We start from the raw sequence: 25,680 nt of genomic DNA, 5'->3' as shown, positions 1-25,680 counted from the left end.
AGTTTTGGTAGAGCCCGTTATTAATTTAAGGCGGGTGGATATCTCCAGATATGTCGCACAAGCCAAATTTACATATAGTAGTATATATTTGTATATGGAAACTGATGGTGTAAATAAATACCGGTAGATCTTCTCTCTAGTATTCGTCATTTTTGGATGGTGTGAACACGTAATACACCAGACCTTGGGTATGTTGCGTCATGGTTTTTGCTGATTGCGTGCGTGTATTATTTTTAAGCTTTTATCAATTATAAACTGGCAAACGTTTCTCATAGCTTAGCAATTTTACTAAACAAAAAATGGGATATTTACCAACAATTACTATACTTGCAAACGTTATGTTGTGTGTATGTTTCCACTGCGGAAACTTTTACCCCGCGATTTCTTTGTGTCACTCAATTAGCAAAAAGAATGTGTCACATTACCAGCTGTAAAAACTATATGGTGCATGAATCAACCAAATTGCGCCATTGTCATTATGTCTATGCAATTTGATGATATCTGTACTATCTTTGCTGAGAGCTATTTGACAAAATATATTGCAAAAATTGCGTATTTAAAAAAAAAAGCTCGTATATAAAAGATAAAAACATCATTGACGTTTTTTTTCTCTATAATTGTTCTACCACAACAACAACACCAACAAATGTCTCCTCCCAATACTGACGCTATTATCCAAGAAATTAAGAAGCTTGATTTACAATCTCTTGCCCGCGAGAAAGGTCCTTACCTTGTTTATCCAGAAACAAAGGTACATATTCTATTTTCTTGGGCATTACAAAATATTTAACCATAAGTTGTAGTATCCTGACCTCGAGCTGTTCGAGCACAAAGATCCTGGACATCGTGCTGATCCCACAAAGGCCTCTATTTTAAAGAATGCAGAAAAGGTCTTTGACCTTACTCCCCACATTGGTACTGAAATCCACGGTCTTCAATTATCAGCATTGACTGACACTCAAAAGGATGATTTGGCTTTATTGGTTGCTGAACGTGGTGTTGTCTTCTTCAGAGATCAAGATATTGACGTTTATCAAGGCGTTGAATTTATCAAGCATTACGGACCTCCGTAAGTACGAAATTTAAATCAAAATATTCTCTTTACTAATGAATTGATATAGTCATATTCATAATACTTTTGGTCATCCTGAAGGCGTTCCTGAGGCTCATATAGTCTATTTCGATACCAACACCTTCAAGAATTACAAGTCGGCTAGTGGAATTGACTTTTCTTTATTGAGAACTGCTGCCGATGGATGGCACTCTGATGTCACCTATGAGAATCAGCCTGCCGGTCTAACTTTACTTAAGATTGATACATTACCTTCTGCTGGTGGTGATACTTTGTGGGCTTCTGGTTATAGTGCTTACGACAGACTTTCACCTCCTTTCCGAAAATTTCTTGAAGGCTTAGAAGCCGTACATACTGGTCAACAGCAGGTAGATGAAGCTAACAGAGCTGGCCATGTTGTCCGTCGTTCTGTCTGGACAGCTACTCATCCCGTTATTCGTACACATCCTGTCACCGGATGGAAAGCGCTCTTTGTCCAACCTGGTTTTACCAGCTCTATTGTAGGTCTTTCAAAACGTGAGTCTGATATTATTTTGAAGCACTTGTTTGAACACATTGCTGGCGGTGTCGATTTCCAAGTTCGTTTCAAGTGGCAAGAAAACAGTGTTGCTGTATGGGATAACCGTTCTACAGTACATAATGCCATCTTCGATTACCTCGATATCGGTAAGCGTCATGGTTGGAGAGTTACACCTCAAGCCGAAGCTCCTTATTTTGATCCCAAGAGCAAGTCCAGAAAACAGGACTTGGCAGAAAAAGCCGCTGCTGCTCAAGCTTAATCACTTCGTTTTACTTCCCAATTTTTTTCAATAAAATTTTCCATTTTATTGTAACCATTAAAAAATATACAAGTGATACAACATTTTAGATAACCATTCAGGCAGTTGGATTACCCCTCCAGCTGTCCAGACACGGCTGCAAAAGGTTTTTAATCGTGCAACTGTCATTGAAAAAGATGTAGTTAATTTAACGTCAAAAGCTGGATAGGCATCAACTTTTTAATAATCTGTCTAAGTTCCCTCTCACTTGTTATAAACAGCAATTTAGATCATTGTATGAGTGCTAATGTATTTCCTGAAATCTGGCAACTTTTTTACATACGTAATTTTAAGCATCGATACTCTATGAGTGGCTCAATAATTAGGCTACCGATGTAAATTACACTGATTATTGTCTTTACACTTTAAATTTAGACAGATAAAAAATATTTCGGACCGACTCAAAAATGCTTTCAGACGTAAAAGAATATTTTTCAGGCAAGTGCAAAAAAAAAAAAAAAAAAAAAAAAAAAAAAAAAAAAAAAAAAAAAAATCGGGTGAAACAAACATACTATTCAGACAAAGATTTTTAACGATGTTGAGAAGATCATAATAACAAGCAAAAAGTCGGGTCGTCAGGAACAAATTCCTGTATAATCACATGCTGGGTTGGTTATTCATGTCTTATTATCACTGGCTCTATTAAGTAGAAGGGTACAGATTTGAGAACTAAAATGAACCTAAGCATTTTACATCAAGTATTTGTGACAAACAGCTCTCTGAATTCGAAGCGTGAATACCATAAAGGAGGTTGAATCCACACTCAAGTGAAGGCTATCGATGGTCAGTCAAACAATACGGGTTTTCTTAGGAATAAGGATTAGAATTGTTACAGGCGTCATTTGTTTGGCTAGAACCTTTGGTTCGCATTGAAAAAAGTTTTTCTTTCATTTCTGAATATTGTCTTGAAATCTCTCCGTTTGTACAAGCCCAGCAATCACGTCATAAGTTTAAAAAACGTACCGTCGATCATTAGCCAAAAATTCATTGACCGAATGAGGGCTAAAATATAAAGCAATCTAGTTTTGAGCAGCTACGTAAACACAAAAGTCGTGGAAGGTATTTTAGCTTGGCATTATTTTTTGTGCGGAGCATTTTTAAACATCGACAGAGTCTAGACCTGGATTTACAAATTCATTATTTTTCAAGATAAATGCGTGGTTTCTTATAAACGGTATGCTTCCTGACAGGATTAATTGGTCTTGTTAAAGGAGTGAACATATCATTTATGAAGATCATGCTGCAAAATATATGTATTTTGTTATGTGCTAACAGGATCCGCGCAAATAGAGCGCTTCGCTTAATTACAATAGCTATAAAAAATCAAATAATGAAGGAATGGATATGTTTTATTAAAGATAAAGTGCTCGTTTAAAAATCAACGAGTTTACCAGAGGTATGATTAGGGTTACGGTTGTGCTGAACTTCTTCGTCGCTAATAACAGAGGCGTCGTTCAAACCACGCATACGACTCCAGATATCACTGTGACGACGTGCTGTATTATCAGGATTCTCAGCTTCCTGGTTCAATTGTTGTTCCCATTGCTCGTGATCTGAGGCAGTGTATGTTCGGACACCGTTAGGGGCAAATGCACCGGAATTTTTACGGGGGGCGTTGGGATTGTTATTGTTGTCATTATCTAATTCTTTGTTATAAACAAACAATGGGTAATCACGATCATTGCTATAGCTGCTATCTTTTTGTGCAGGAATAGTGCGCATCCATCTAGGATTCAAAGCTCTAGATTTCTTATTGCGTACACGTCTCATATAGTAAAAGACACCACCTGCGACCAATAAAACACCCACAATACCGAATCCAATACCAAAACCTTTTCCATTCACCTTCTTTTTTTCAGAGGGTGTGAGAGGATTGGCGATAACTCCAAAATCATAACTATAAGGAACAAAATTTGTAGAATTGACGTTAGGTAATTCAAATCGGCATTCAGAACCAGGAATAGTATCAGCGGTGGCAGTGAAACTGGTGACCCATTTCCATTGTTTCATATCAAGAATATAGATATGGTCATTGAATTCTGCATCTGATACTTTTCCCATCAAAAGGATCATGTAATCGTTAACGTTGATAGCACTATGGGCATACAATGTTCCAGGTGATGTACCGCTTACTTCTTGTTTGCGCCATGTAAGCGTACAAGTATCGAGCACGTACACATCATTTGGAGCAGGGTTAAAATTGGCTGTTCCATCAAAGATGTATCCACCATAAATAACAATAGAATGACCATCTAAACCTATAATAATAACCAGTTTTAGTGCCATCAGCTGACAATATTTTTTTTAGCATTCTTACCTAAAGCAGTAGAGTAGCTAATGAGAGAAAAAAGTAATAGTTAGTTAATTGATTCATCGAATAAATAATGTGATTTTACCCTTGTCTAGCGCCTGGAATATCACCAAGAGTAGTTACGGAGATCGCATTGTTTGTAATGATATCATAAACTATGAGTATATAGTTAGTTTGCATGTGCCTTGTTGATCTATTTCCACAAATTTGTTTTACCAAGAACACTTTCGAAGTCTGCTTGGACAGTTCTGACGGTATCATTAGCACCATCTGTAAGACCACCCATAATGAACATTTGATTGTTACTATCAAAAATAGGATTTTAGTCTGATAATTCAACAGTATAATTTCAATCTTTACATGATATTTGAAGTATGAGAATTACGACCTGGACGCACAGCTGCGGGAGCGGTAGGATTTAATGCTGTCCAGCGACTTGAATATGTATCAAAACTGTAAAAAGATGAAAGCTAATCCAAACCGTTAGTGAAAAGAGTAAATGTGATGGGCAGGGAATACCTACAGCATGTTTTTTAATATCAACTCTATGATCTGTTAAAGGTTGTCCTCCGTAATAATAAGCAATGCCAGTCGATGGATTTACAGTGGCAGTCATTAAACTCGTAGAGGGACGACTACCAACTGTGGTGGCTGCGAAAAAAATAGAAAAAAAAATATTCGATTACAGACGTTTGGGTTGAAGAAAGAAAGGTTTACCATTCACCCATTGGCCATTGGTTTTGAAATTGACTAAACTTTCAAGGGTTGTAGTTGATAGTCCACCAGCTTGAACGAATATTTCATCATTAGCACCGAGGTAAGCTACACCTCTATCAAACGGTCTTAATTTATCGTCTTTTGGGGCGGACCACCAATTCCAAACAGGGTTATTGGTGTCTTCAAGCCCATTTGCAATATTGAGGAAAGGAACATCTAGAGTTTGCTTCAATGATGATGGCAAGTGTAAGTATCTTATTGTCTTGTTTTCACATATGTATTATAAGCTCTTACATTGGAGCCACCAAAGATATATACGATTCCATCTTTTACAACAGGTGAAAAATAATATCTCGAGAAAATAGCATTTTCTTCTGCTGTCTGAGTTAAAATTGAGTTAGGAAGCAAAACTATTGAAGCAAGCGTGAGCTGAACAATGGAGAGCCCAGATATTTTCATTAGGAATTCAAAAGGAAGGAAGGTGTTGGGTAAGTGGTGAGGGAGAAGAAAAGAATAGATGAGAATTTTTTTGAGAGTGAGAACAAAATAAATATTTAATGGGTGGTACAACTCATGAAAATTTCACGCTTAGAGCCAATCCCGACAGGAATTTTTTCTTTGCTGATCTGACTCTGCCATTCGTTATGACTGAGAACAATGCTGAAAAAAAATTTCAGGAACCGAGAAATTTTTTTTCAAAGGGAAACTGAATTTTGTAACTATTCCACAGTAACGTTGCTTAGCAGCCATACGTACATATACTGGTACATTTTTTCTCTTATAAGAGATAAACAATACTTGACGTCATGAGGTTGAAACAAACAGATCTGTTTGGTAAATCTTACAAAACGGGATTATAAAGTCTAATATTTGTTTATAATATGTTTACATGAAAAGTGCTAACACACCGAAATAAGTGAACTGACAGGTGAACAGGCACCAAAACGACCGGGTCAAACGGACTCGAAAAAATATTTGTTTTGCCAAGAAACTCAGACGTTGAATGAGCAAGTTTCATTTTTTTTTTTTTATCTAGTCAAAAATAGATTAAAAGAGCTATTTTTGTTGTTTTTTTTCTTTTTCTTTTGTCTTTTTCCCTTTCTTTTAACATTTATATATTTTGGACCGAAAATGAAGTTCTCATCTGTCCATAAATTGTCGATTTGTGTACTGCTTTTTTGTATTCTTGTAGTACATGCTCAGTCCAATGATACTGTTAAACCTACAGAAATCGAACCAACCACTACCGCTATTGACGTAAGTACAACAACAGACAGCTCGAAATCCACGACGACTGACCTTCCTCCTCCTTCCTCCTCTCCTATTCAATCATTAACACCTCAAACAACATCTGATATCATTGATTCTACAACTACTTCATTGTTATCTTCCATTACAAAGTCTATAACAGCGCAAGCCACCAGTGCTCCTGCTCCTGACCCCACCACTGTCCAACCTGCTACTACTGAGGAAGCTAAAACAACCGAACCTGCTACTACAAATGCTCCCGCCACCACTCAAGCACCTGATACAACCGAAGCACCTACCACTACTGAAGCGCCTGTTACTACTGAAGCGCCTGTTACTACCACTCAAGCACCTGCAACTACACAAGCTCCTGCTACCACTACCCAAGCACCTACTAGTGCCCCAGCAGCCACCACTACTACTAAAGCCGCCTCTTCTTCTAAGCCTGACTCTTCCTCAGAAGCAGACCAAACCGCTACTACCTCTAACAAACCAGGCAGCACTCCAGACCCTACTAGTGCTGGTACTGGCTCCAAGAGTAGTCCTACCCAATCACATCAATCCAAATCTTCCGGTGCACCCGAATCTACCGCTTCCCCCGATAGCTCAGACGACACTGGTAGCAAGACAGGCGTAATTGCAGGCTCTGTGGTTGGTGGTGTTGGTAAGGTTTATTGTAATTTTGTTACCGACTTAATACTGATTATCTTTTTATTTCTCCTTTTTAGTCGGACTTGCTTTAATTGGCGGTATCCTGACATGGATGAATCGCCGTGGTGGATGTACAAAGCGTACAAAGCGTAACAAGGAGGGATTTACTCAAGATGATTACACCATTGATATGAATCAGAACGATTTTAACCATTCTCACGCAGCTGCCGCTGCAGTTGCTGCTGGAGCTGGAGCTGGCACAGCAGCCACAGTAGTTTCAACCGAACCACTTTCTCCTTTTGATAACACTCGTCGTTACGCACCCACACCTGCTTATGGTGAACAATATCCCGATTACCAAGAAGGGTTTAGTCAAGGTGGGTATAGTCAAGAAGGATATAGCCAAGATGGAAATTATCAACATCAAGCCCCAGTTGCCGACTATCAACACCACGATTATGCTCACCAAGCAGATTATCAACACTCCCAACCTGATTATCAAAATCAAGCACAACCTGATTATGGCTATTATGATAATAATGCTTATCAACCTGGATATGATAACGCACGACATGAGTATTATGATACACCAAAGCATTTTAATGAGGCTACATCTCCTACGAGTGCTGGAAACTTAAATGAGATGGCCTATATTTCTGATAAACCTAATGTTAAGGATTACAGCAGTAAACCTAATGAATTGTAAATCTCCTCGCTTTACTCCTTACTACATCTAATAAAATCAAACCCAAATAGACTTTCCTTTTATTTGTTGTTGTCATACTTCAATGTTGATATAAAAATGTTGAATCTCAGGGCACGTGTATGTCTTTTAGAAAAAACTATTTTTACCCGTAAACACTTGATATAAAAATCGTTAGCATACTTTCGCAGCTTGTCCATTATATGGATAAGCGTGGGAGTCATCCCAGTAATTTTTCTTGTCATTCTCTCGTTTATTTAGTCCCGTCGACAAATCAGTTCATATAAGCATTCTTTCCAATCAATTTGTACACACCCTACGTCATGTAACAAAAACGTGCGAATTATAGTATAAATGAGGAATATTTACCCATTATTTCGATATGGATACGTATTTCAGAGATGTTTTACAACAGTCCTCTAATTCAGTTTCTTTTGCCACACGTGTATTAACCAAATATAGCAGACATTGAAATTCACCAATCAGCAATACGAATAAATATCATACTTAAAACCATTGATGGCAGGAAAGTAAAAAAAAAAAAAATGTAAAATAGTCGCCTGACATTGCTGCCACTGAAAGATCTCCTTTGTTTGTGAGATTTTGTTTATCATGCAATGTTCTATTAGAAAAGATATTGTATTACCAGCGCACATAATCTATTATAAGATCATTTACTCGGTAAAACTACAAAGTGTAAATAAAGAAACACCTTATGCAGTAATAAATGCAATTTTAGATTGCTTGGAGCTATGTTACGTAGTTATTATTTTAATTTTAGGATGCTTCGTGTTATTTATCGGCTGCGTAGTATAAAGATGTCAATAGGACAGCCTAAAATAGGATATGTATCCTTCAAAATATATTGCTTCTGATTCTACTTGTATCTAATTAAAATCATAAAGATGGTATTTAATGACATTATCCTTAAAATATATCCCTGGGACAGCTACATATGTATGAATGCCCTCAAGAAGGTAATAAATATTTTCATTAGTTGGGCGCTTTGAGTTTATAATGTTTAAAAGTAAACAAACGCAAAAAGAAAACACTGGAAAGAATATTGTGGCTTCTAAAGTATTAACCGAAACGGTGGATTTGTGAGCAGTCGCATACGATGCTTCCCTACACACCCGTAAGTTAGCTCCGTAAAAATGACTGAAAAAAACTTTTTTTGTAACAATTATCTGTAAGTGTGTAGTCTGAAATTTAATTTGAAGCCATCCAAAAATAGCCGAAATTAAAGTGTGGACTCCTCTTCAAAAGCTGTTGTGGCGGGATGTGTGTAAGAAAATGGGTTGCTTTGCACTTTTTTTTTAAAAAAGATCGTGAAACAACGCCAATCGAAGATACTCCTGATATTAGCCTTTGGACTACCACAATGATCTTATGATAGTGGAGGCGGGCTCCATTGTAAAAAAAAAGATTACATAATATTTTACACATTGGAAAACTTTAAAATTATCATACCACAGCAAAAGCAAAAAAAAGTTTTATGTTATATTTATTATTTGGCCAAATTAACAAAAAAATTAACAATTAATAAAATCATCAAAAAATTCTTTACATAACGCATATCTACTCGCCTTGAGCAATTTTGGTCAGTATGCAAAAGTAAAATAAAGAGAGAGGCACTTTTGAAGAAGGAGACATTATCTTCCAATATTAGGGAAGCTTGCAATAATGTGCTCACAAATGACTTGCAAGGCTTTTGTAGATATTCAGTATGATTGATTAAACAGAAAACCCAAATTTTGAAATTATTTTTAGTTAGTGCTTGTTTTTTATTTTCAAAAAGTGCGTAAATAATTTCGAAACACCCTGTATCAAAAGGACAAAAGGACGAAAATAAGAGGTGGGGTGGGGGTATGAATGTTATTGTTTGTTATTTGATTTCTTTTTTATAAACCGTACAAGTAAGTTGCGTATATAACGAGTGCTGCGCCCAGTAAAAATGGGGCCGAAAAAGTAAAGTTGAAAAGCCACACGCTAATTATAGAAGACAAAATAATACTAATACTTGTTGCAAAGCCCTTCAAGATATTATCGGCGTACTTAACTACCAGAGCCACAATCAATCCACCGAGGGCTTGAATACCAATTACAGTCCAAGTCAAAGCATTGTAATTCACAAAAAAACCTCTTTCTACGATTGTTACACCATCTTGAAGCATAACAACAAAGACAAGTCCTAAAACAACAGAAAAGAATGACATTTGAATGTTTCTAATCCAGATCTGATTACTAGCAGCCAATTCATCATCCATATCCTCCTCTTGCATCTTTTTAGTCTCGTCGGCATCTTCTTCAGAAGTAGGAACAGGTTTATGAGTCGATGCTGGTGCCTTGAGAATTTTTTCGAAATAAACACCTGCCAAACCGGATAAGAAACAGGCGGTTAAAACTGCAATAAATCCATGCAAGTTTGATTGATTACCGCCACTTGATGTTTCGACTGTTGTGTCTGTGATTGTATTTCCTGTGATATATGTGATAAATGCCGTAGAGGCTCCCTTTGGTAATACAACCAGCGCAATACCAATCGTCAAAATAGCCAATGCCATCCATTTTAATTTTGAGATGTTTCTTTTAAGGATCAAGACACTGAAGAAGGCAGTAGTCAAGATCTTTAGTTGATAAGTCACTTGAAATGTAGCTGCGTCCAGGTTCGAAGCTGCCACGTATTGTAAGTTATTCTAAAATGAGGTCCAATCAGTTCAAATTCACCTAATTATTCCTATAATGGTTGTATTTACCTGAACAAGATATAATGCAGCAGGAAATGCAAGTTTTGCTGATTCCCTCCAGTTTAATATAAGCTCACGATTTAACAGTGAGAAAAGTCTTTTAAGTGAACGTTTACGAGACTCCGGAGAAAGGTAAAGTACGCCGAGACACACGGTTGACTTGATAACTTCACTCATGACAACTGCTGTAGATGCTAAATATAACTTGTCTTCTTCTACATTAGCTCGGGTATAACGCATGACCAAGATGAGTGCACTGTTTTGAACCACAAGGATAATAAGCGAGAGATATTTTATAGGGATCCCACTAAGCATATTTAATAAACCTAAATCATTGTTAATATATATAGGTTTTTATTTTTTTTTAAAAAAAGCGTGTATGCTATGATTTTTTCTTTTACCCATTTTTTTTTTGATGTATAAAGAATAGAGGAAAAAAGAAAAGAAAAAAGGGCTAAATACTTCTTTTTTTTTATGTTTTTTTTGTTTCACCAGCCCACTGTGTGACGCTTTTATTAAAAGTTTTTTTTAATCTATTTCTTCTATTACTATGCTCAGCATTAAGGGTGATACTGTTCTCGTAGTGCAACAAAAGCATTCTGGTAAGCGGAAATCATATGGTCTTCGATGCATGTCTTTGTCAGTTTCATTTCATTGGAAATTACATGTGTGGTATAGTGTAAAGAGTAAGTTGATTCCTTTCGTTGGATATGAATAATTTGCCCAGGAATGTACAACTGTAATTCGGTCATTCAATGTGATATAAATACTTTTCTTTTTTAAACACTTACAGATGGGTACATCGAGTCTGCATCAAGTTTTTCCCGACGTTGACTGGCTATTTGAAAACACAATTTTCTTGCCTTGGGATCAGTCATGGCCTAAAAATTTATGAGTACAACTCCTGTTAGGATCATTGATTAAAAGCTCACCGTCCTGAAGCCTCCTAACATTTCATAAGCACTAATCATATCCAATACAAGCTCCTTTAATTTCATGGCAGTACCATAAGATAATCTACCTACTACATCATCCTGACAAACAAAACTCGTGATATAATCTCGGTACATATTACATAAATCTGGTGAACTCACTGCAGCAGGAGCATAATTATAGCAATGAAAATTAAATTGTTGATTGTCTGCTAAATTCCGCAATTCTTGAACATGATCTGCTACCATCATTGTCAGTAAACTTGCAGTTCCTCCTCCCAAAGAGTGTCCAGTAATAATAAAGCTTTTCAATTCCAGTTTATGATGATGAATATATCGAAATATCTGCGGTATAATGTTTGTATAAAACCACTGAGCAGATGCCAGCATACCCGAATGAACTAGACCTCCTTTCCAAGGCATATATTCACATACCAAATCTGTGATCGCATCATATAAGCTCCATGTACCCCGAATACTAAGTACAATCGCATCCCTTTTCCTATCCAACGCGACGTAATAACTCGGCTGAAAAGAAGCACCCTTTCTTAATGCATACTCGTATCCCAACAAATCTTCTGGGTCAATCTGTAAAAAACGAATGATGGCTAATCGGTTGGATCTGCGATCTCGGGCACCACGAGCATATTGTCCATAGGGACCAATGTAACATAATCCACGCCATCCATACGCAACCAGAGCAAAAGCGAAATAATGGCATGCGTCATCGATCACTTCAATATCCGTAATCGAAGCAGATTCCACAGGTCTGGGTAAAGATTCGTAGAAACTCTGAACTAATAAAGCAGATTTTAATAACTTAATCCCTGTTACACGGAACCCTTGACCAAATGAGTTTGCTGTCTTGATAATCGCTCGTACCATGGCCTGTGTCTGTTTACTCACAACGAGCCCAATAAGCTTATCTACAATCGGATGAGATAGAGCAACATCCTCAAATGAATCTGCCATCCATTGTGAAGCGAAATTCCTATCACCAAAATTCACACTGTCGATGATATGCTGTGCCTTTTTACGTGCACCATGAGCGAAACGATCAGATACTGGAGCAGAAGAAGACAAAGAACTCGATTCGCTTTCTTGGTCATCCTCACCATCCGGATTGAATCGGTTGTTATCATCAGAATCGTTTTGAGAAAAGCCAAACCTTCTACCACTTGACGAATTTGGCAATTTTTTTGCAGGAGAAAATAAACCATGTATCCAGTGCATTTGATAACTTGCAATGGATTGAAAAGAAGCATTTCGATGCAGTTGAAATAAATTACGTTTCTTCTTTTTGTGTGCTCCAATGCTCTGTTCTGAAGGTATATGCGCAGACATCACTTGTGTAAGTCGTTTCTCAAATAAATTATCGACGTATTCCTCATCTTGTGCTAAGTCTGCTCGACCGTAGGAAGAACGGCGAGTGGTTGCTGTAGTAAGTGGATGTAATCCAGGTGACAAAAATGCGGGTTCGTCGTCTGCCAAAATATTGCGATTAGGTATCAGTTCGTGCACAGGTTCTTGAAACTTGTATCGAACCCGTATTTGTATAGACCCAATCAAGCTTAGATCTCCAACCTTATTGTGTATACTAGCCTGGTCGATCCATTCTGTCTCTAATAGGGTAGGCTGAAAATCAGAAGGCAGTAGACGTTTTGAACGATATTCGTATATGGGCAAAAAACTTTCTAATATTTTTAAGCATTGTGTTGTACCAAACGTAAATATCTACTCACGTTACAAAGACGTCATTTTTTCCTTCGAGTTTGGATAACCTTAATTTAGCTTTTCCAACATGCTTTGTTGTAGGCCAATGCTTGTGTGGCTTGTCGTATAAGTCGAACTAATAAAAATAAATGAGTCAGGTTGTTGAAGCTAATCCATATGAGAATAGTTACCTCAACCGTATTAAACAATTGGGCATGATACGACACAAGAAATAAAAAACCTTCGTTCCAATCGCCTGTGACACTATCGGACCTCTTTGAGAAATATCTTGAGGGACCCATTTTTAATCTAATTTGAGGCTTTTTTATGTCACAATCCATACGAATATTTAACAAGTCAATCTATAGTATGACTATCAGCAACGTTAGTAAATGAATGCACACTAAATTTCTTGCCTGTAGCATTGATTCTGATATTGAATGTATAGTATCGGATTGCTGATATGTATCCCATTCGTTTCTTAACCTGTGCAAGTCAGGCACTGACAAACTACGAGTTTTACGGTCATCTACCCAATTATTTAATTCGGTTGGCTTAGCTTTAGGTATCAGGGAAGCATGTCTCGACCGTTTTTGTAAAGTAGACATGAAGGAATGAGAAAGAAGTATTTAAAAAAAAAATTATAAAATTTTATATTCAGAGACACATGAATGAAACTCCCCCTTTAAGGAAATTCTGTTTTACCGGGTTGCTTTGTGCATTAGGCATTATACAGCCTCTTCAAAAATTAAACCATTTCACTATTTGGGAGCCAAAGTATAAAGACGATATAATCTTCAAGTGAAATGATAACGGCCGTCCAGGTTTAAAGTACAATAATGTTATTTTAGCGAGTAAATTATCAGACTTGGTCACAAAACATTTCCAACCAAAACAAAACAACGTATCAAAATCAGCTCGTGTCTTGGACTAAGGCAGAAGAGGTACCGGGTAACTTTCATGAGCATACTAATTTTAAATTTTGATCAGTGATGAAGTATGTAATCGCTCAATTATGCAATTGTTTTCGAAATAGAAGCACATTTGTTGATTATTTAAGTAAGTATACCTAAAAATCCTAAAACGTCACTAAAATAAAGCCTCTGTATCCACGACTTTCGATACGTGTCTTTACATTGTTTGTAGGGATAGGGGAATTGTACATAGTAACACGGCAGTTTTAAAGCTTCTTATACCTGCTAAGAATATAAAATTGGGATAAACATACAGGAAATCATGTATTAATCCACTTGTATCCTTTAGAATTATTACAAGGAAATAAATTACACGAAACTGCTTATGGATACAGGTTAGTTTGATCATACCGTAGCAATCAATTATATATCAACCTTTTTTTTTCCTAACTAGCTCACATCAAAAAGCAGTCAAACCGGTTCGTACAACTAAACATATTATCAGTACTAACAAGATATATTTATGTCTTTATTATATACCTGAATGTACTTTATCAAATCATTGGATTAAGCTTGATTAAATGGGGTTTGATTGGTTAGGGTAGGATCAACAAGGACTAATTAGATGACAAATTTATTTCCTTCTTGTATCTCATTCACTACCGAGAATTATTAATACACCAGCTTTTATAAAAAAATCATCAAAAAATATAATACCGGTATCACACAAGTATCTGCCGTTGCAACAATAGCTGAGAATTGTCGGACCTAATATTACATATTGAAGAGTCATCCTTCAGCAACCCTCAGCAGCCATCATCAACCTTGGAACGGCCTTCAGCAACCTTCATCAACCTTACAACAGCCTTCATCGATTACAATTTGAAGCGCCCATAATGTGTTGATCAACGAAAATTAGAGTCTTCAGTGCGGTTCCAATGAAAATATGGCAAAAATACCATCATTTATAAGTCTTCTCTTTTTGAATATGGTGCCGTTTTTTGTGATTGAATGTATGACTATTATAGACAGAGGTTGCATTCCACTTTCTCTGTCACGTTTATATTACACGAGGAATCGTATACTGTAGATAAGACATATGAACGCTTGCCATGTAAAAATATTCATATGAAATTGAAAATTTAAAAAGCTTTATTTTTTATTTGAACATCTAAATTGTGTAGTACTAAACATCATCAATATTCTATATTCTAAGATCTTCTAGATATCGACACCCTTTTTTCCGATAAAATAATTGTTTCTTTTTTTTGACACTGCATTCAGTTAACTTCGGGTTACACGCGTCTGTAGTGCATTTACCCTCCACATAATGAAACCATTATTTTTTACCTCTCTTCCTGTAACAAAATGAATATCGAGTCCCGACTTCAGGATTGCATCTCACTTCCACAACAAAAAGAGAAACTTGATGCTTTTCGCAGTATCTCAAATGAAATTCTTTCAAGTCCTGATCAGGCTCAACTACTTCAAGATTATATTGAAGCTGTTTTGGACGAACAAGTTGGTTTGGTCATTTCAAGGCAACTTTTATCCGAATTTATTGGATTGTTTAACGACAAGATTACCGATCATAACGTAAAGAAGCAGTTGTTATTATATGCTATTGAACGCGCTCAACCTCGTGCTGTTAGCTTTGAGGAATCTGTAAGTGAAGGATTATTTAGTCTAAACTCCTTTCACTAACATGTATAGCTTAGCTCTCTCAATTAAGAGAAAAACTTGCTAGTGTATACGAAGAAGAAGAAGATTACCTGAAAGCTGCAAAAACATTGCAAGGTATTCCACTTGATTCAGGCCATCGGTAAGCATGATAATGTAAAACATGATACAATTCGTTCTCATTTTGTGATATAGTGCTATTTCTGACGATTACAAACTACAAGTGTATGTTCGTATTGTGAGATTGCTTTTAGAAGAAGACGAAGCGGCTCAAGCTGAATCTTATCTAAACCGGGCATCCTTATTAATGACCCCAGAAACGGATACATTGTTAACTTTGACTTTCAAATTATCGCAAGCTCGTATTTTGGATTCCAAACGCAAATTTCTGGAAGCTTGTTCAAAATATCACGAATTGAGTTATGTCAGCCAAGTCGAGGAGGATGAAAGGATTCTTTGCTTGTAAGCATGACATATTTATTTTTCTTCAAGAAAATATCGTGTTTTAATTCATGAATTCCTATATAGAACAGCAGCAGTTCAATGTGCTGTATTGGCAGGAGCAGGACCTCAGCGCTCTCGTAGTTTGGCCACATTGTACAAGGATGAACGCACGCATCATCTATCATCTTTTTCGATATTAGAGAAGACATATCTGGAGCGCGTTATCAGACCCAATGAAGTATCTGAATTTGCAGCTTCTTTACGCCCTCATCACTTAGCTCGTTTAGCAGATAATACCACTGTTTTTGATCGTGCTATCATTGAGCACAATTTATTATCAGCATCTAAAATTTATAATAATATTGCCATAGGTGAATTGGCGGTTTTATTGAATGTTTCGACTGACCAAGCAGAACATGTAGCCGCTCGTATGATTAGTGAAAATCGTATGATAGGTAGTATCGACCAGTTGGATCAATTAATTTCGTTTGAGTCGGGCGGTGCTGCGCGAGAAGAGCAAGCTGCAGACTACAATGCTATCAGTGCTGCAGCTGCAGCTGCTAATGGTACTTTCCAAACAAACGTTCGTGTTGAACAATCAATGCTGGAAATTATGAAATGGGATACCGCTATCCAAGCACTTTGTCAGGATATTGATGCTGTTATTGGTACCATTCAGTCAAATCATCCGGAGTATGTCTTGTCGAATTTCAATGCCATGGCGTAAAAATTGTAAATATAATAAACACGAACGAACTGGGTAAATAAATTATCGTTTCATAATAATATCTAATTAAATTTTATTATTAATGGTGGAATTATTCACAGAGGAGTTATATTTTGTGTGTGGTTTGTGTGGGGGTATGAGTGCTGAATAAAGAATTATATAAAAAAAAAAAAAAGAATGGGTGTAAAAAAAGTATAAATAGTAAGTAAATAAGGAAAGAAAGTTACAAGACACATGACATGAACTAAGCCCGGGTTTGAAGGATATTTTCGATACAAGCATTAATGTAGTCTTTCCTAGTTGCCATTGAAACACCAAATATTTCTTGTAATTCTTCACGAACCTGCTTCTTGGTGACCTGGGTTAAATCTGCAGTGCTCAATATGCGTTGGACCTGAAGCATAATTTCTTCATTTTTGGGTCCGATATTATCACCCATAGCAAAGCCATCCATAATTATAGATGGACTACTAATATTGTTGGCAAATTGGGGTGATTGTTGCATAGCAATATACTGTCCGGGTTGGTTGAAAGATTGTGCAGCAGGCGCGAATGAAGCCATAGAACGACTAGAAGGCATAGGCATCATATTTAAATTATTAACACTGTTGGAATATACCATCATTGGCATCGATGTGGAGGATGGCATTATCATACTTTGATGATCGTACACACTGCCAGGACCGCGTTGTTGTTGCATCATCATACTTGGCGAATAGTTACTCATGTTATCGGATGATCCATTCATCATAGCGCTTTGGTTGTATATAGAGGTTGCATTGTTCGTTTTACGGTTACCACTACGGCGACTGTTATGCGTGTAACCACTGCTGCTACCTTGAGACAAATTATCGCTCCAGTTTTCTTCAGAAAGTAAGGCTTGTTCGTATTCGGACCATTTCATTGTGGGAATGGATTTAGGATCAAAGTTGCCTTCATCGGCAGCAACAGCCACCTTTTTACCTGTTTCACCAACAACAACACGAGTGTTACCCCAAGAGAAATCATCGAAATGCCAATAAGAGTAAATTGGAATGTAAAATGAAAAGACGGGAATAGCGAAAATAGAAACAATCATCCACATGATAAATTCCCAACGACCCTTCATGATGAATAGTAAGGCTTGAAGACCGTAAGTACCAGCAATTGTAGCAACAGTAATAATAGGAATGGTTCCATCAGAATGTGCCAAAGTATAGATCAGATAACCAAGATAACCCATAATAGCAGGCATGACAAGTGTACTGATCAAATCGAGCATAACAATGAAACGCATAGAGAAACAACAGAAACCACAGAGTCGATCCAAGAATACAAGTTCTCCGAGATTGTGAACGGTAGAATTAATCCAACGACGACGTTGAGAGATCAAAACACTCCAAAGATCAGGAGCATTAGTCTTACAATGCGCATCGGGAGTGAATTTGGTCTTGAATTCAGCAAAATGTTTTAAGAGCAAAGTAGTTAAATAACGATCTTCACCAAGATGAAGCAAATTCTTCTTGTGCAAGGTGTCAACTACATTGACCGAATAATCGGCAATAATCTCGTTACTGACAAACAAGGCGCGTTTACCATCTACAGTACGAATACGATACATAGTGAAGCAACCAGGCAAACAACTAACTGTAGAAAACAGTGATTCAAAAGACTTGATTAAATGATGGGAAATGAAGTATTCGTAAACTTGGATCATAGTAACCCAGGTGTCTTTTTCGTTAGAAAGAGTAGTTTCGCCACAAATACCAATAATCTTGGAATCATGCACAGCACTAGACACCAAATAATTTAAACCATCACGCATAACTTCGGTATCGGCATCCACCATGAGTACAAAATCATAAAAACCTGGACTAACACCGATTACATTTTTCATTTGATGATAAATTTCAAGTTGAAGAGGATTCATTGGAGCATCATAATGGACACGATTGAGGAAAGACATCAAGACCAACTGGGAATCACGTTTACCACGATTACCTGGCTTTTGACGTTCACGGGGATTACCACATTTAGCTACTACAATATAAGGCACAACATGACCAGCTACTTCGTATAAACCAGAGTAAATTTTACCCATATTATGCTGCTTATTACCATCGCCGACAGAGACAAAAGATAGCGCTTCTGGATCAACTTGAGAATCAACACCCAAAATGTCAAGCACAATACGAGATGTGGGTAAATCGTTACCACTACCAACAACCATACCATCACAAATAACGAACAAAAGCTTGCGCTTATCATCATAATGCAATGTAGCGATTGAATCGACAGTCTTACGCAAGGATTCTTCATCTTCAGTATAACAAGTAATTTGGCAAATAACAAACTTGTCATGTTCTTCAGGGGCACGTTTTCCACCAATACGAATAGCGGCAGCAAACTTAAAGACAACAACAAAAGCCATACAGCAAGTTACTACCAATAACAGGTATGTAGAGAATTGGCACTTGACTGAGTTACGGGTATCCAAATAGCCAACAAAGAACAGGTTGCGAAGACAGACCAATTCACGTTCACGAGTAGCGGCATCAAGTGGAAGATTGTAAAAAGATTTGGTGAGGTCGCCACCAGATTGTTGCTGAAAGAGATCAACGACTGTTTGAGACATAAAATTTGTATTGATATCAGTAGGCACATCTTCACCGGGAGGACCGCGAGCAAATCGACCACCCATAGCATAAGCAGTCAAATCATAAATATGACCATCAATAACACCCCAAGTACGAAGACTTTTAATGCCATTGACCAAGGTAGCGCTTTTAGATTGATCAGAGATGGCCTTCATTTCAAAGCCCATATGACCGACTTTGTAATTTTTGCGCAAAAGAGTCATATGATCATAATACCAGTTGGGATTATAGCTATCGGTTGAGTATCTGAAATCATGATAATTACCATTGGTATCAGTCAAATTAATTTGGTAGTTCAAAGAGACATAAGGAGATATTTGAGAGCCATCTGGAGCCTCACAAAGAGCAGATACTTGAACGGGGAATAATCCGGTAGCATCGGTACCAGCATAATTATAAACGGAAGAAGTAGGCACCAGATTGGGAGGGTAATGATGAGGAGCAAATGCAGTCAAGTCGAATACTTCGCCCCGAATAACGACATAGGCCGTATCGGCATCAGCGCCATGACTTTGTAATTCAGATGTTGAATATACATTTTGATGGGGACAGACAAATTCACCAAAGAATACCAAAAACCAAATAACAAAAGCACACATTAAGAAAATAAGCATACAGAGTGTCACCTTTTCACGCCAAGCAATACGCACGTCCTTTCTCTTCATACGACCACACCAAACCATGAATTTGGAAGGAATCCACCATGTACAAAAATAAACAAAAAATAACCAGCGTTTTCTTCCGCTTGTCATTTTAGTTTCATCTTCTTCCGACGCATCCAAGTTTTCAACAATGGCGGGCTGTGTAGGAAGTAAACCAAGACCATTTTTACCTTGACTGCTATTGGAGTATCCGTAGGAGTCAGAACCATAATAAGAACCATCGTTCTCAACATATTGTGCAGATTCGTCCTCAGAATAATATGATCGTTGATCGTCTTGTTGAGCATACTGTTGTGGTGGTAATGGAAGTCCGGCAGCGGCAGCAGCAGCAGCAAAAGGATGTCCTGTACTTCTATTGGACACATTTACTTGACTACCCGAATCTAATTCATCTTTAGCTTGACGTTGTTCTATTTTTTCGTATGAGCGCAGTTGATCTTCTAATTCACGCCATGCAATGGCACTAAGAAAGACCTGGGATATAAATAAAAATTAATAAAGTGAACATTCCAGATAACTTGTTTAATGTACCTTATTTTGTGTGGTACACATATTATTTGTAGTCCAATTCATTAAGCCTGCAGCTGTCTCACATTGGGAACGGAGTAACCGTGAAGTATCAAGTTCTTGAAATAAGTGACCATAACGATCCAAAAATTCTTGATGAGGATAAGATTCGACATAGTGGATCGTTGGTAATTGAAGCACAGCGGGTAAGTTGAAATAATTAATTTGAGATTGTACATATTTAGAGTCGAAGGATTTTGAACCTTGTTTTTTGGGGGAGATACAAAAAACCATCCATAACTTAGCTTCCTCAAACGATTGAATAAGTTCGTCCATAGACGATTGAATTTGAGATAATATAGTTTGGCTGGAAGATCCTGTGGTATGGGATTTTTCATTATCCAAACCATCCTTTCTACGTGTAGAACGACGCTGAGAAGGAGCTCTGGTAGGCTTAGCCGACTGGCTTGCAGCGACAATGGCGGCAGCATGTTTGGGATGATTTTCAATCTTAACATTTGCAAATAAATCAACGATAAAAGTATTCCAAGAAGGTTGTACATCTAGACCGCCCTTGAAAAGCGAAACGAAATCGACAGAGATCTGGCTGTTGTTTTGTGCGACAAACCCATCTGTAGAATACTCAACAGGAGCTTTACCTTCATAATGATTGATAACAAAACGGCGGGCATGTGTATCCGAAGTCTTGACAAAAAATGCAGGATGTGTTGTATTGAATTTAACAAGTGAATCCATCACATTTGCATCAGTGTATGATCGTTTTGAAACGTCGGTCATTGTATTGATGGTGTCACAAATACCTTTTGGACGACTTAAAAGATCAGTACAAGAATTATCGACCTGAATATCTGGAACAGCAACGCCTTCGGAACGGAAAAGATCAGGTTCTATATCAAAAACGGTTTCGTTGAGATAATGCAATATACGTTCATTTCCAATATTGACACAGAGTTGATCAAATGCACCATTTGACTGAAGTGAGGGGAAGTCTAAAATGCCAATGAAACTATTAAATTCATCTTGACAAGTTTTACTATTGACACGCTCAACAATCCACGAAAACATGAGAGAATATAGGGCCTGGCAGAGTTCATCACGCTGAACTGAGGCTTGTTCAGCATTAAGAATCAAAGTGGTGATATCTTTACGGATCATTGTTGTTTTAAACGTCAATACATTTTCTAAAGCATGAGGGTCCAAACCCAAAAAATCTGCAGCAATTTCGAGTTGTTCGGTGTTTTTAACAAAAGCAGCTTCCTGTGTACCAGTACCCACAGGATCCACAAAGACCAGGTTACCAAGATGAAGTATGGTTGCAACGAGTTGTACGATTCTTCCAATATGTTCCTTTCGGAAACCAGATGTCTTCAACGATACTTTGAGTTGCTGGAATTGGGCGCCGTCGTCAATCAAATTAAGCGGGCGTTTCTTATATTTTGATAGATAGTTGTATTGAGATGGATCTGTGTTGAGAATTTGGAGTACTGATTTTTCTTCTGGGGATACACCAGCCAATAAGTAATAAAAGATATTGAAATTACCGTCGGCGACGGAGGATGAGTGACCTGTGACACGGGCTTTTTCCAAAAAGTATGAAAGTGTTTTTGCACCGATCATTCTTCCACGTTCATTAAACTGGATTTCACCGTAGTAACCATAACGGGAGCCGTTGATACATTGACCAAAAGCTTCAAAAACCTTTTGTGATTCTATGATTTGTTGTTGAACTTTGGATTCTTTTCGATGGCTGCTAAGTCGCACCAAGTGTCGGATAGTCAATTTACGGATTTCGGACTTTCCACTACCGGATTCTCCTCTAAAAAAACAATATTGTTATTTCAAGGGGAAAAATAAAAAGAAAAATTCTTCTACCTTAATGTAATATTTTGATCGCTTCCTGTTCTTCTCATATGAAAATAAACACGGTTAATTAAATCAAACAAATGAGGATCCAACAATGACTGTGGAGTTTGAGTACTGCCTGAAGCATCTTTATAAGCAGCAACGTATTCTAAACTGGTTTGATCATCATTAATGCTAAGTTCCTTTAATGGATTGACGGCCACAATGTGACGAGAACCGACATATGTGTAAACCTTGGATGCCTCATAGCGTGCATGCAAGCATGTTGCAATGCTTTCTAGTGTGGGATTGGTTATAGTTGATAGGTCTGTTCGATTCGTTGCATCACTAATCTGTGATTTCCTTATTTTTCCCATAATATATGTAGAAAAGAAATATAGAGAAAAGAAAAAGAGAAAAAGGGAGGAAATAGAAACTATAAAATAATAATAACAAAAATAAATAGTGTTACATCAAACAATCAATTGGTCTACTTGTGACACAAGTAATATAAAAATAGCAACAATAACCAAATTTTTATTGTTGTTATAAATACCATATCATCAGTCAATGTGACACTCCAATCAATTGTTTTTCGCATTTCTTTTATCTTGTTCTCTCTGTAACGGTCATATTGAACCATTCAAGACATGCACTTGTTTGGAAAATGAAGGGGAAAGGGAGCATCATTCGGAGATTCAATAGATGATCCTTTGGATACGCGTATAAACCTTTTACTCATGTCTAATGTCGGACCCATTTTTTTATGGATTGAACTCCTTACTTTTTTTCATTGCAAGAAAAAAATACTCATCGTTATAAATGATGCTTGGCCTAATTTCCTTTTTAAAATAAAAAGTTGTTTCCTTTTCTTTGTATAAAGCATGTTAGCACGGGCACGAGTTACCAAACAATTAATTACCAATTAGAATAAAGAAAGGCAGGTAATGTCTTCATTATATATATATATTTTTTTGTTGGGGCTTAGTCTGCAGGGCATCTGTTAATAGTAGTCAGCTTCCTGTAACCCCAGTACCATATTATGCTCTTAAAAAAAACAATCTCAAATCATGCAGTTTGCTGAATGCATTAAATCCCCGTCTTGACATTTTCGTTTTCGCCTGTCCTACACTTGTTTCCATATACACGAGCTTCTATAAGCAGTTGCTTCGTACCAGCTTTTCCTTAAAATAGAACTTGTGAAGTACCAGTATGGACATTTTACCTTTTCCTTTGAAAAAATATATATGTATATATATATGCAAGAATATGTATGTAACAACATTGAATAGTTGAATGAAATGAAACTCTAAATTCTTTGGCAAAAGTTCCTCCATTTTTGCCTGAAGGTTTTTGATTTTTTCAATCCCAACAAGGGATCGCCCTGCTGAGTAAAAAAAAAAATAAGAATGGCAAACTCTATTTAGGACAGATACATTATAAATAATAAAAAGGCTTTTATTTTTCAGTCGAATTAAACTTGAACTGTTTTTGAATATGAATCTTTTTTATGGCATCGATGATGTCTATGCTTGCTATGATGTTTCTTATAATAAAGATTCGAAGAATCCGTAGAATAATTAGGATGCTTGGTATTAATACAGGATAAATGCGTACAATGGTGTCGTTTTGAACAAGTGTGTCTTCTGTCTTGCATAGAGCAGCATTTTACAATTGCTGGGTAGCAGTCAATTTTTGGTGTTTGGTTTTCTTGGGTATAACAAGTCTCTTCGCTGTTAGTAACATAGGGATAATGAAATATTTGGATAGTATTCCAATTGATTATGTCATCATTCTCTTGTTCTTGTTCAGTATTTGATAACGTGCTTAAATCAGGTAATGAATAGGGCGATCGACGCAATTGCATTTCTTGTAACTCTTTCTTTAACTTATTGGGCAATTTAATTGTCTTTTCCTTGGGCTTGAATATGGCTTTTGGTTCAGTTAGTGTGCTTGTAGATGAATTAGATAAAAGAATTTCTTTAGCCAACACAATCTCAGACGAATTCTGTTGAGATTCAGGGGGTGGCGTGTCTGGAGTAGCTATTTGATCAGTACTGTGATTTTCATCATATACTGTTAACCTTTCATAAAGTGGTCGTGACTTGAGTGGTTTCATGTCCTCGTCCAACTCAGTCACGATTGCCTTTGGTGGATTATCCCGTCGAATTAGGGGTTTTTCTAATATGGCTTGATTAATGTATTGCTGTTGTTGTTGCTGAATTTTTAGTTGTTGTAGCTGATACTGTTGTATTCTTTGTTGTTCTTGAAGCTGTAATTGTTTTTGATCAAGCTGGTATTGAATTTGCTGTTGCTCCAGTTGTTGTTGCATTTGCTGGTGTTCAATTTGTAGTTGAATTTTTTGCTGTAGTTGCTGCTGCTGCTGCTGCTGATAGATCTGTTGTTGCATGTTTATCTGCTGCTGTTGGTGTTGGAATTGTTGTTGAAGTAATGTCTGCTGAGGAAAACCAGAATATGCTGACACTGATCGATTCAATGGAAACACTTCTTCGCTGGTTACTAAGGTGGATTCTTGAACTTGATACGGAGCAGATGTAAATAATGGCACATTTTGTATATAGCCGGGTTTTGTCGTTGATAATACCTGACCATTTCTGGGCTGTAAAGGTGCAGAATATCGATGATGGATGTTGACTTCTTGTTGAGTCTAGATTAAAATAAAGATTAAATGGTTGCCTAGTACGTTTGTAGTTTATACAAACACAATACCTGATTTGTAGACGCTCCGCTGTTGTTTCCATAAATATCGTTAGCAGTCGATGTTGAGCGAACTATATTTACCAAAGGACGTTTTGGTATATGGTTAATAGGAGACTGGGCGTTACTCGTAAAAGACTGTGATTGCACCAATGGTCTTGCACTTGATAAAGGAGGAGAGTCTTCGACTGAGAAGATAAGAGGCATGGATGGCGAGCTTTTTGTAGCATTCTGATTTTCTAAAAATGGTGAGTTGTTCAACGACCTACGAACTTCTTGCCGATGTCTTTCTTTCATTCTATCTAAAAGAGTGACCCCAGCAGGATTAGTGGTGGCAAGGGTAGAGGCAGGGGGGGAAGATTTAATATTATTTAAAGCATTTGTTGTAGGAGGAAGAGGAGGTGTAATTGCTTTTTTCCCATTAATGACACTGATATTAAGTATTTCAGCCTGTGTAGATGCCCGATTGATAATCTGGCGCATTGCTGATCTGGGGGCAATCGGTTCATTATCTGCATCAGAAAAATATGAATCTGTGTCATCACAATTAAGCATTGTATTATCACGTTGCATATTATTTTCGCTGTTATGATTATTTGAGAAATTGATCAGGGGTC

General features: G+C 37.1%; 9 protein-coding genes across 9 annotated transcripts; 4 read left to right on the top strand and 5 right to left on the bottom strand.

The window, feature by feature from the left end:
- The first annotated feature begins 631 nt into the window (after positions 1 to 631).
- Positions 632 to 1,870, top strand: EV154DRAFT_542536 (uncharacterized protein). Its single transcript, XM_051604524.1, has 3 exons — positions 632 to 751; positions 804 to 1,069; positions 1,122 to 1,870. Exons 1-3 carry the CDS (start codon positions 647 to 649, stop codon positions 1,849 to 1,851), a joined length of 1,101 nt encoding a protein of 366 aa, XP_051460574.1. The 5' UTR covers positions 632 to 646; the 3' UTR covers positions 1,852 to 1,870.
- Positions 1,871 to 3,218: 1,348 nt separating this feature from the next.
- On the bottom strand, positions 3,219 to 5,454 carry EV154DRAFT_499506 (uncharacterized protein). Its single transcript, XM_051600483.1, has 8 exons — positions 5,213 to 5,454; positions 4,919 to 5,144; positions 4,725 to 4,852; positions 4,562 to 4,671; positions 4,418 to 4,506; positions 4,287 to 4,356; positions 4,208 to 4,224; positions 3,219 to 4,148 (listed from the first exon to the last, which is right to left on the bottom strand). Exons 1-8 carry the CDS (start codon positions 5,375 to 5,377, stop codon positions 3,262 to 3,264), a joined length of 1,692 nt encoding a protein of 563 aa, XP_051460573.1. The 5' UTR covers positions 5,378 to 5,454; the 3' UTR covers positions 3,219 to 3,261.
- Positions 5,455 to 6,010: 556 nt separating this feature from the next.
- Positions 6,011 to 7,585, top strand: EV154DRAFT_499501 (uncharacterized protein). Its single transcript, XM_051600482.1, has 3 exons — positions 6,011 to 6,175; positions 6,320 to 6,830; positions 6,895 to 7,585. Exons 1-3 carry the CDS (start codon positions 6,050 to 6,052, stop codon positions 7,521 to 7,523), a joined length of 1,266 nt encoding a protein of 421 aa, XP_051460572.1. The 5' UTR covers positions 6,011 to 6,049; the 3' UTR covers positions 7,524 to 7,585.
- Positions 7,586 to 9,279: 1,694 nt separating this feature from the next.
- On the bottom strand, positions 9,280 to 10,707 carry EV154DRAFT_499496 (nucleotide-sugar transporter-domain-containing protein). Its single transcript, XM_051600481.1, has 3 exons — positions 10,669 to 10,707; positions 10,277 to 10,593; positions 9,280 to 10,216 (listed from the first exon to the last, which is right to left on the bottom strand). The coding sequence occupies exons 1-3, from the start codon at positions 10,670 to 10,672 to the stop codon at positions 9,422 to 9,424; spliced, it is 1,116 nt and encodes a 371-aa protein (XP_051460571.1). The 5' UTR covers positions 10,673 to 10,707; the 3' UTR covers positions 9,280 to 9,421.
- A 51-nt stretch (positions 10,708 to 10,758) lies between these two features.
- On the bottom strand, positions 10,759 to 13,606 carry EV154DRAFT_499494 (uncharacterized protein). Its single transcript, XM_051600480.1, has 4 exons — positions 13,104 to 13,606; positions 12,942 to 13,048; positions 11,059 to 12,889; positions 10,759 to 11,004 (listed from the first exon to the last, which is right to left on the bottom strand). Exons 1-3 carry the CDS (start codon positions 13,251 to 13,253, stop codon positions 11,188 to 11,190), a joined length of 1,959 nt encoding a protein of 652 aa, XP_051460570.1. The 5' UTR covers positions 13,254 to 13,606; the 3' UTR covers positions 10,759 to 11,004; positions 11,059 to 11,187.
- A 1,588-nt stretch (positions 13,607 to 15,194) lies between these two features.
- EV154DRAFT_415551 (uncharacterized protein) lies at positions 15,195 to 15,972 on the top strand (the record flags this gene model as incomplete). The annotated part of the gene is made up of 3 exons (XM_051595677.1): positions 15,195 to 15,491; positions 15,545 to 15,648; positions 15,702 to 15,972. 3 exons carry the CDS (start codon positions 15,195 to 15,197, stop codon positions 15,970 to 15,972), a joined length of 672 nt encoding a protein of 223 aa, XP_051460569.1.
- An 87-nt stretch (positions 15,973 to 16,059) lies between these two features.
- EV154DRAFT_415559 (COP9 signalosome complex subunit 4) lies at positions 16,060 to 16,677 on the top strand (the record flags this gene model as incomplete). Its single annotated transcript, XM_051595680.1, has 1 exon — positions 16,060 to 16,677. A coding segment is annotated over one exon (618 nt), but the record flags the coding sequence as incomplete, so codon positions are not given.
- A 244-nt stretch (positions 16,678 to 16,921) lies between these two features.
- EV154DRAFT_536731 (chitin synthase-domain-containing protein) lies at positions 16,922 to 22,413 on the bottom strand (the record flags this gene model as incomplete). Its single annotated transcript, XM_051604159.1, has 3 exons — positions 16,922 to 20,449; positions 20,507 to 22,319; positions 22,376 to 22,413. The coding sequence occupies 3 exons, from the start codon at positions 22,411 to 22,413 to the stop codon at positions 16,922 to 16,924; spliced, it is 5,379 nt and encodes a 1,792-aa protein (XP_051460567.1).
- A 1,387-nt stretch (positions 22,414 to 23,800) lies between these two features.
- On the bottom strand, positions 23,801 to 25,527 carry EV154DRAFT_499485 (uncharacterized protein). The gene is made up of 2 exons (XM_051600479.1): positions 25,076 to 25,527; positions 23,801 to 25,013 (listed from the first exon to the last, which is right to left on the bottom strand). The coding sequence occupies exons 1-2, from the start codon at positions 25,358 to 25,360 to the stop codon at positions 23,820 to 23,822; spliced, it is 1,479 nt and encodes a 492-aa protein (XP_051460566.1). The 5' UTR covers positions 25,361 to 25,527; the 3' UTR covers positions 23,801 to 23,819.
- Positions 25,528 to 25,680: the final 153 nt, after the last annotated feature.

This window comes from Mucor mucedo (assembly GCF_025094135.1).
Source record: "Mucor mucedo strain NRRL 3635 chromosome Unknown EV154scaffold_19, whole genome shotgun sequence".
NCBI classification, from domain to species: domain Eukaryota; kingdom Fungi; phylum Mucoromycota; class Mucoromycetes; order Mucorales; family Mucoraceae; genus Mucor; species Mucor mucedo.
The sequence above is the reverse complement of the archived record's forward strand: the minus strand, read 5'-3'. Positions and strand labels throughout refer to the sequence as shown.

Excerpts from the sequence above, each read along its gene's own strand:
- EV154DRAFT_499506 (XM_051600483.1), bottom strand. The coding sequence starts at position 5,377 with ATGAAAATATCTGGGCTCTCCATTGTTCAGCTCACGCTTGCTTCAATA. Across the intron at positions 5,145-5,212 it reads ATATCTTTGGTGGCTCCAAT|CAAACTCTAGATGTTCCTTT; the intron begins GTAAGAGCTTAT and ends TCATCATTGAAG. Across the intron at positions 4,357-4,417 it reads AGACTTCGAAAGTGTTCTTG|TTTATGATATCATTACAAAC; the intron begins GTAAAACAAATT and ends ATATACTCATAG.
- EV154DRAFT_499496 (XM_051600481.1), bottom strand. Across the intron at positions 10,217-10,276 it reads CTGCATTATATCTTGTTCAG|AATAACTTACAATACGTGGC; the intron begins GTAAATACAACC and ends ACCTCATTTTAG.
- EV154DRAFT_542536 (XM_051604524.1), top strand. The coding sequence starts at position 647 with ATGTCTCCTCCCAATACTGACGCTATTATCCAAGAAATTAAGAAGCTT. Across the intron at positions 752-803 it reads TTGTTTATCCAGAAACAAAG|TATCCTGACCTCGAGCTGTT; the intron begins GTACATATTCTA and ends CATAAGTTGTAG. Across the intron at positions 1,070-1,121 it reads ATCAAGCATTACGGACCTCC|TCATATTCATAATACTTTTG; the intron begins GTAAGTACGAAA and ends GAATTGATATAG.
- EV154DRAFT_499494 (XM_051600480.1), bottom strand. The coding sequence starts at position 13,253 with ATGGATTGTGACATAAAAAAGCCTCAAATTAGATTAAAAATGGGTCCC. Across the intron at positions 13,049-13,103 it reads AATTGTTTAATACGGTTGAG|TTCGACTTATACGACAAGCC; the intron begins GTAACTATTCTC and ends TATTTTTATTAG. Across the intron at positions 12,890-12,941 it reads AAAAATGACGTCTTTGTAAC|TTTTTTGCCCATATACGAAT; the intron begins GTGAGTAGATAT and ends AATATTAGAAAG.
- EV154DRAFT_499501 (XM_051600482.1), top strand. The coding sequence starts at position 6,050 with ATGAAGTTCTCATCTGTCCATAAATTGTCGATTTGTGTACTGCTTTTT. Across the intron at positions 6,176-6,319 it reads CAACCACTACCGCTATTGAC|TCTATAACAGCGCAAGCCAC; the intron begins GTAAGTACAACA and ends TCCATTACAAAG. Across the intron at positions 6,831-6,894 it reads CTCTGTGGTTGGTGGTGTTG|TCGGACTTGCTTTAATTGGC; the intron begins GTAAGGTTTATT and ends TCTCCTTTTTAG.
- EV154DRAFT_499485 (XM_051600479.1), bottom strand. The coding sequence starts at position 25,360 with ATGAAAGAAAGACATCGGCAAGAAGTTCGTAGGTCGTTGAACAACTCA. Across the intron at positions 25,014-25,075 it reads GCGGAGCGTCTACAAATCAG|ACTCAACAAGAAGTCAACAT; the intron begins GTATTGTGTTTG and ends ATTTTAATCTAG.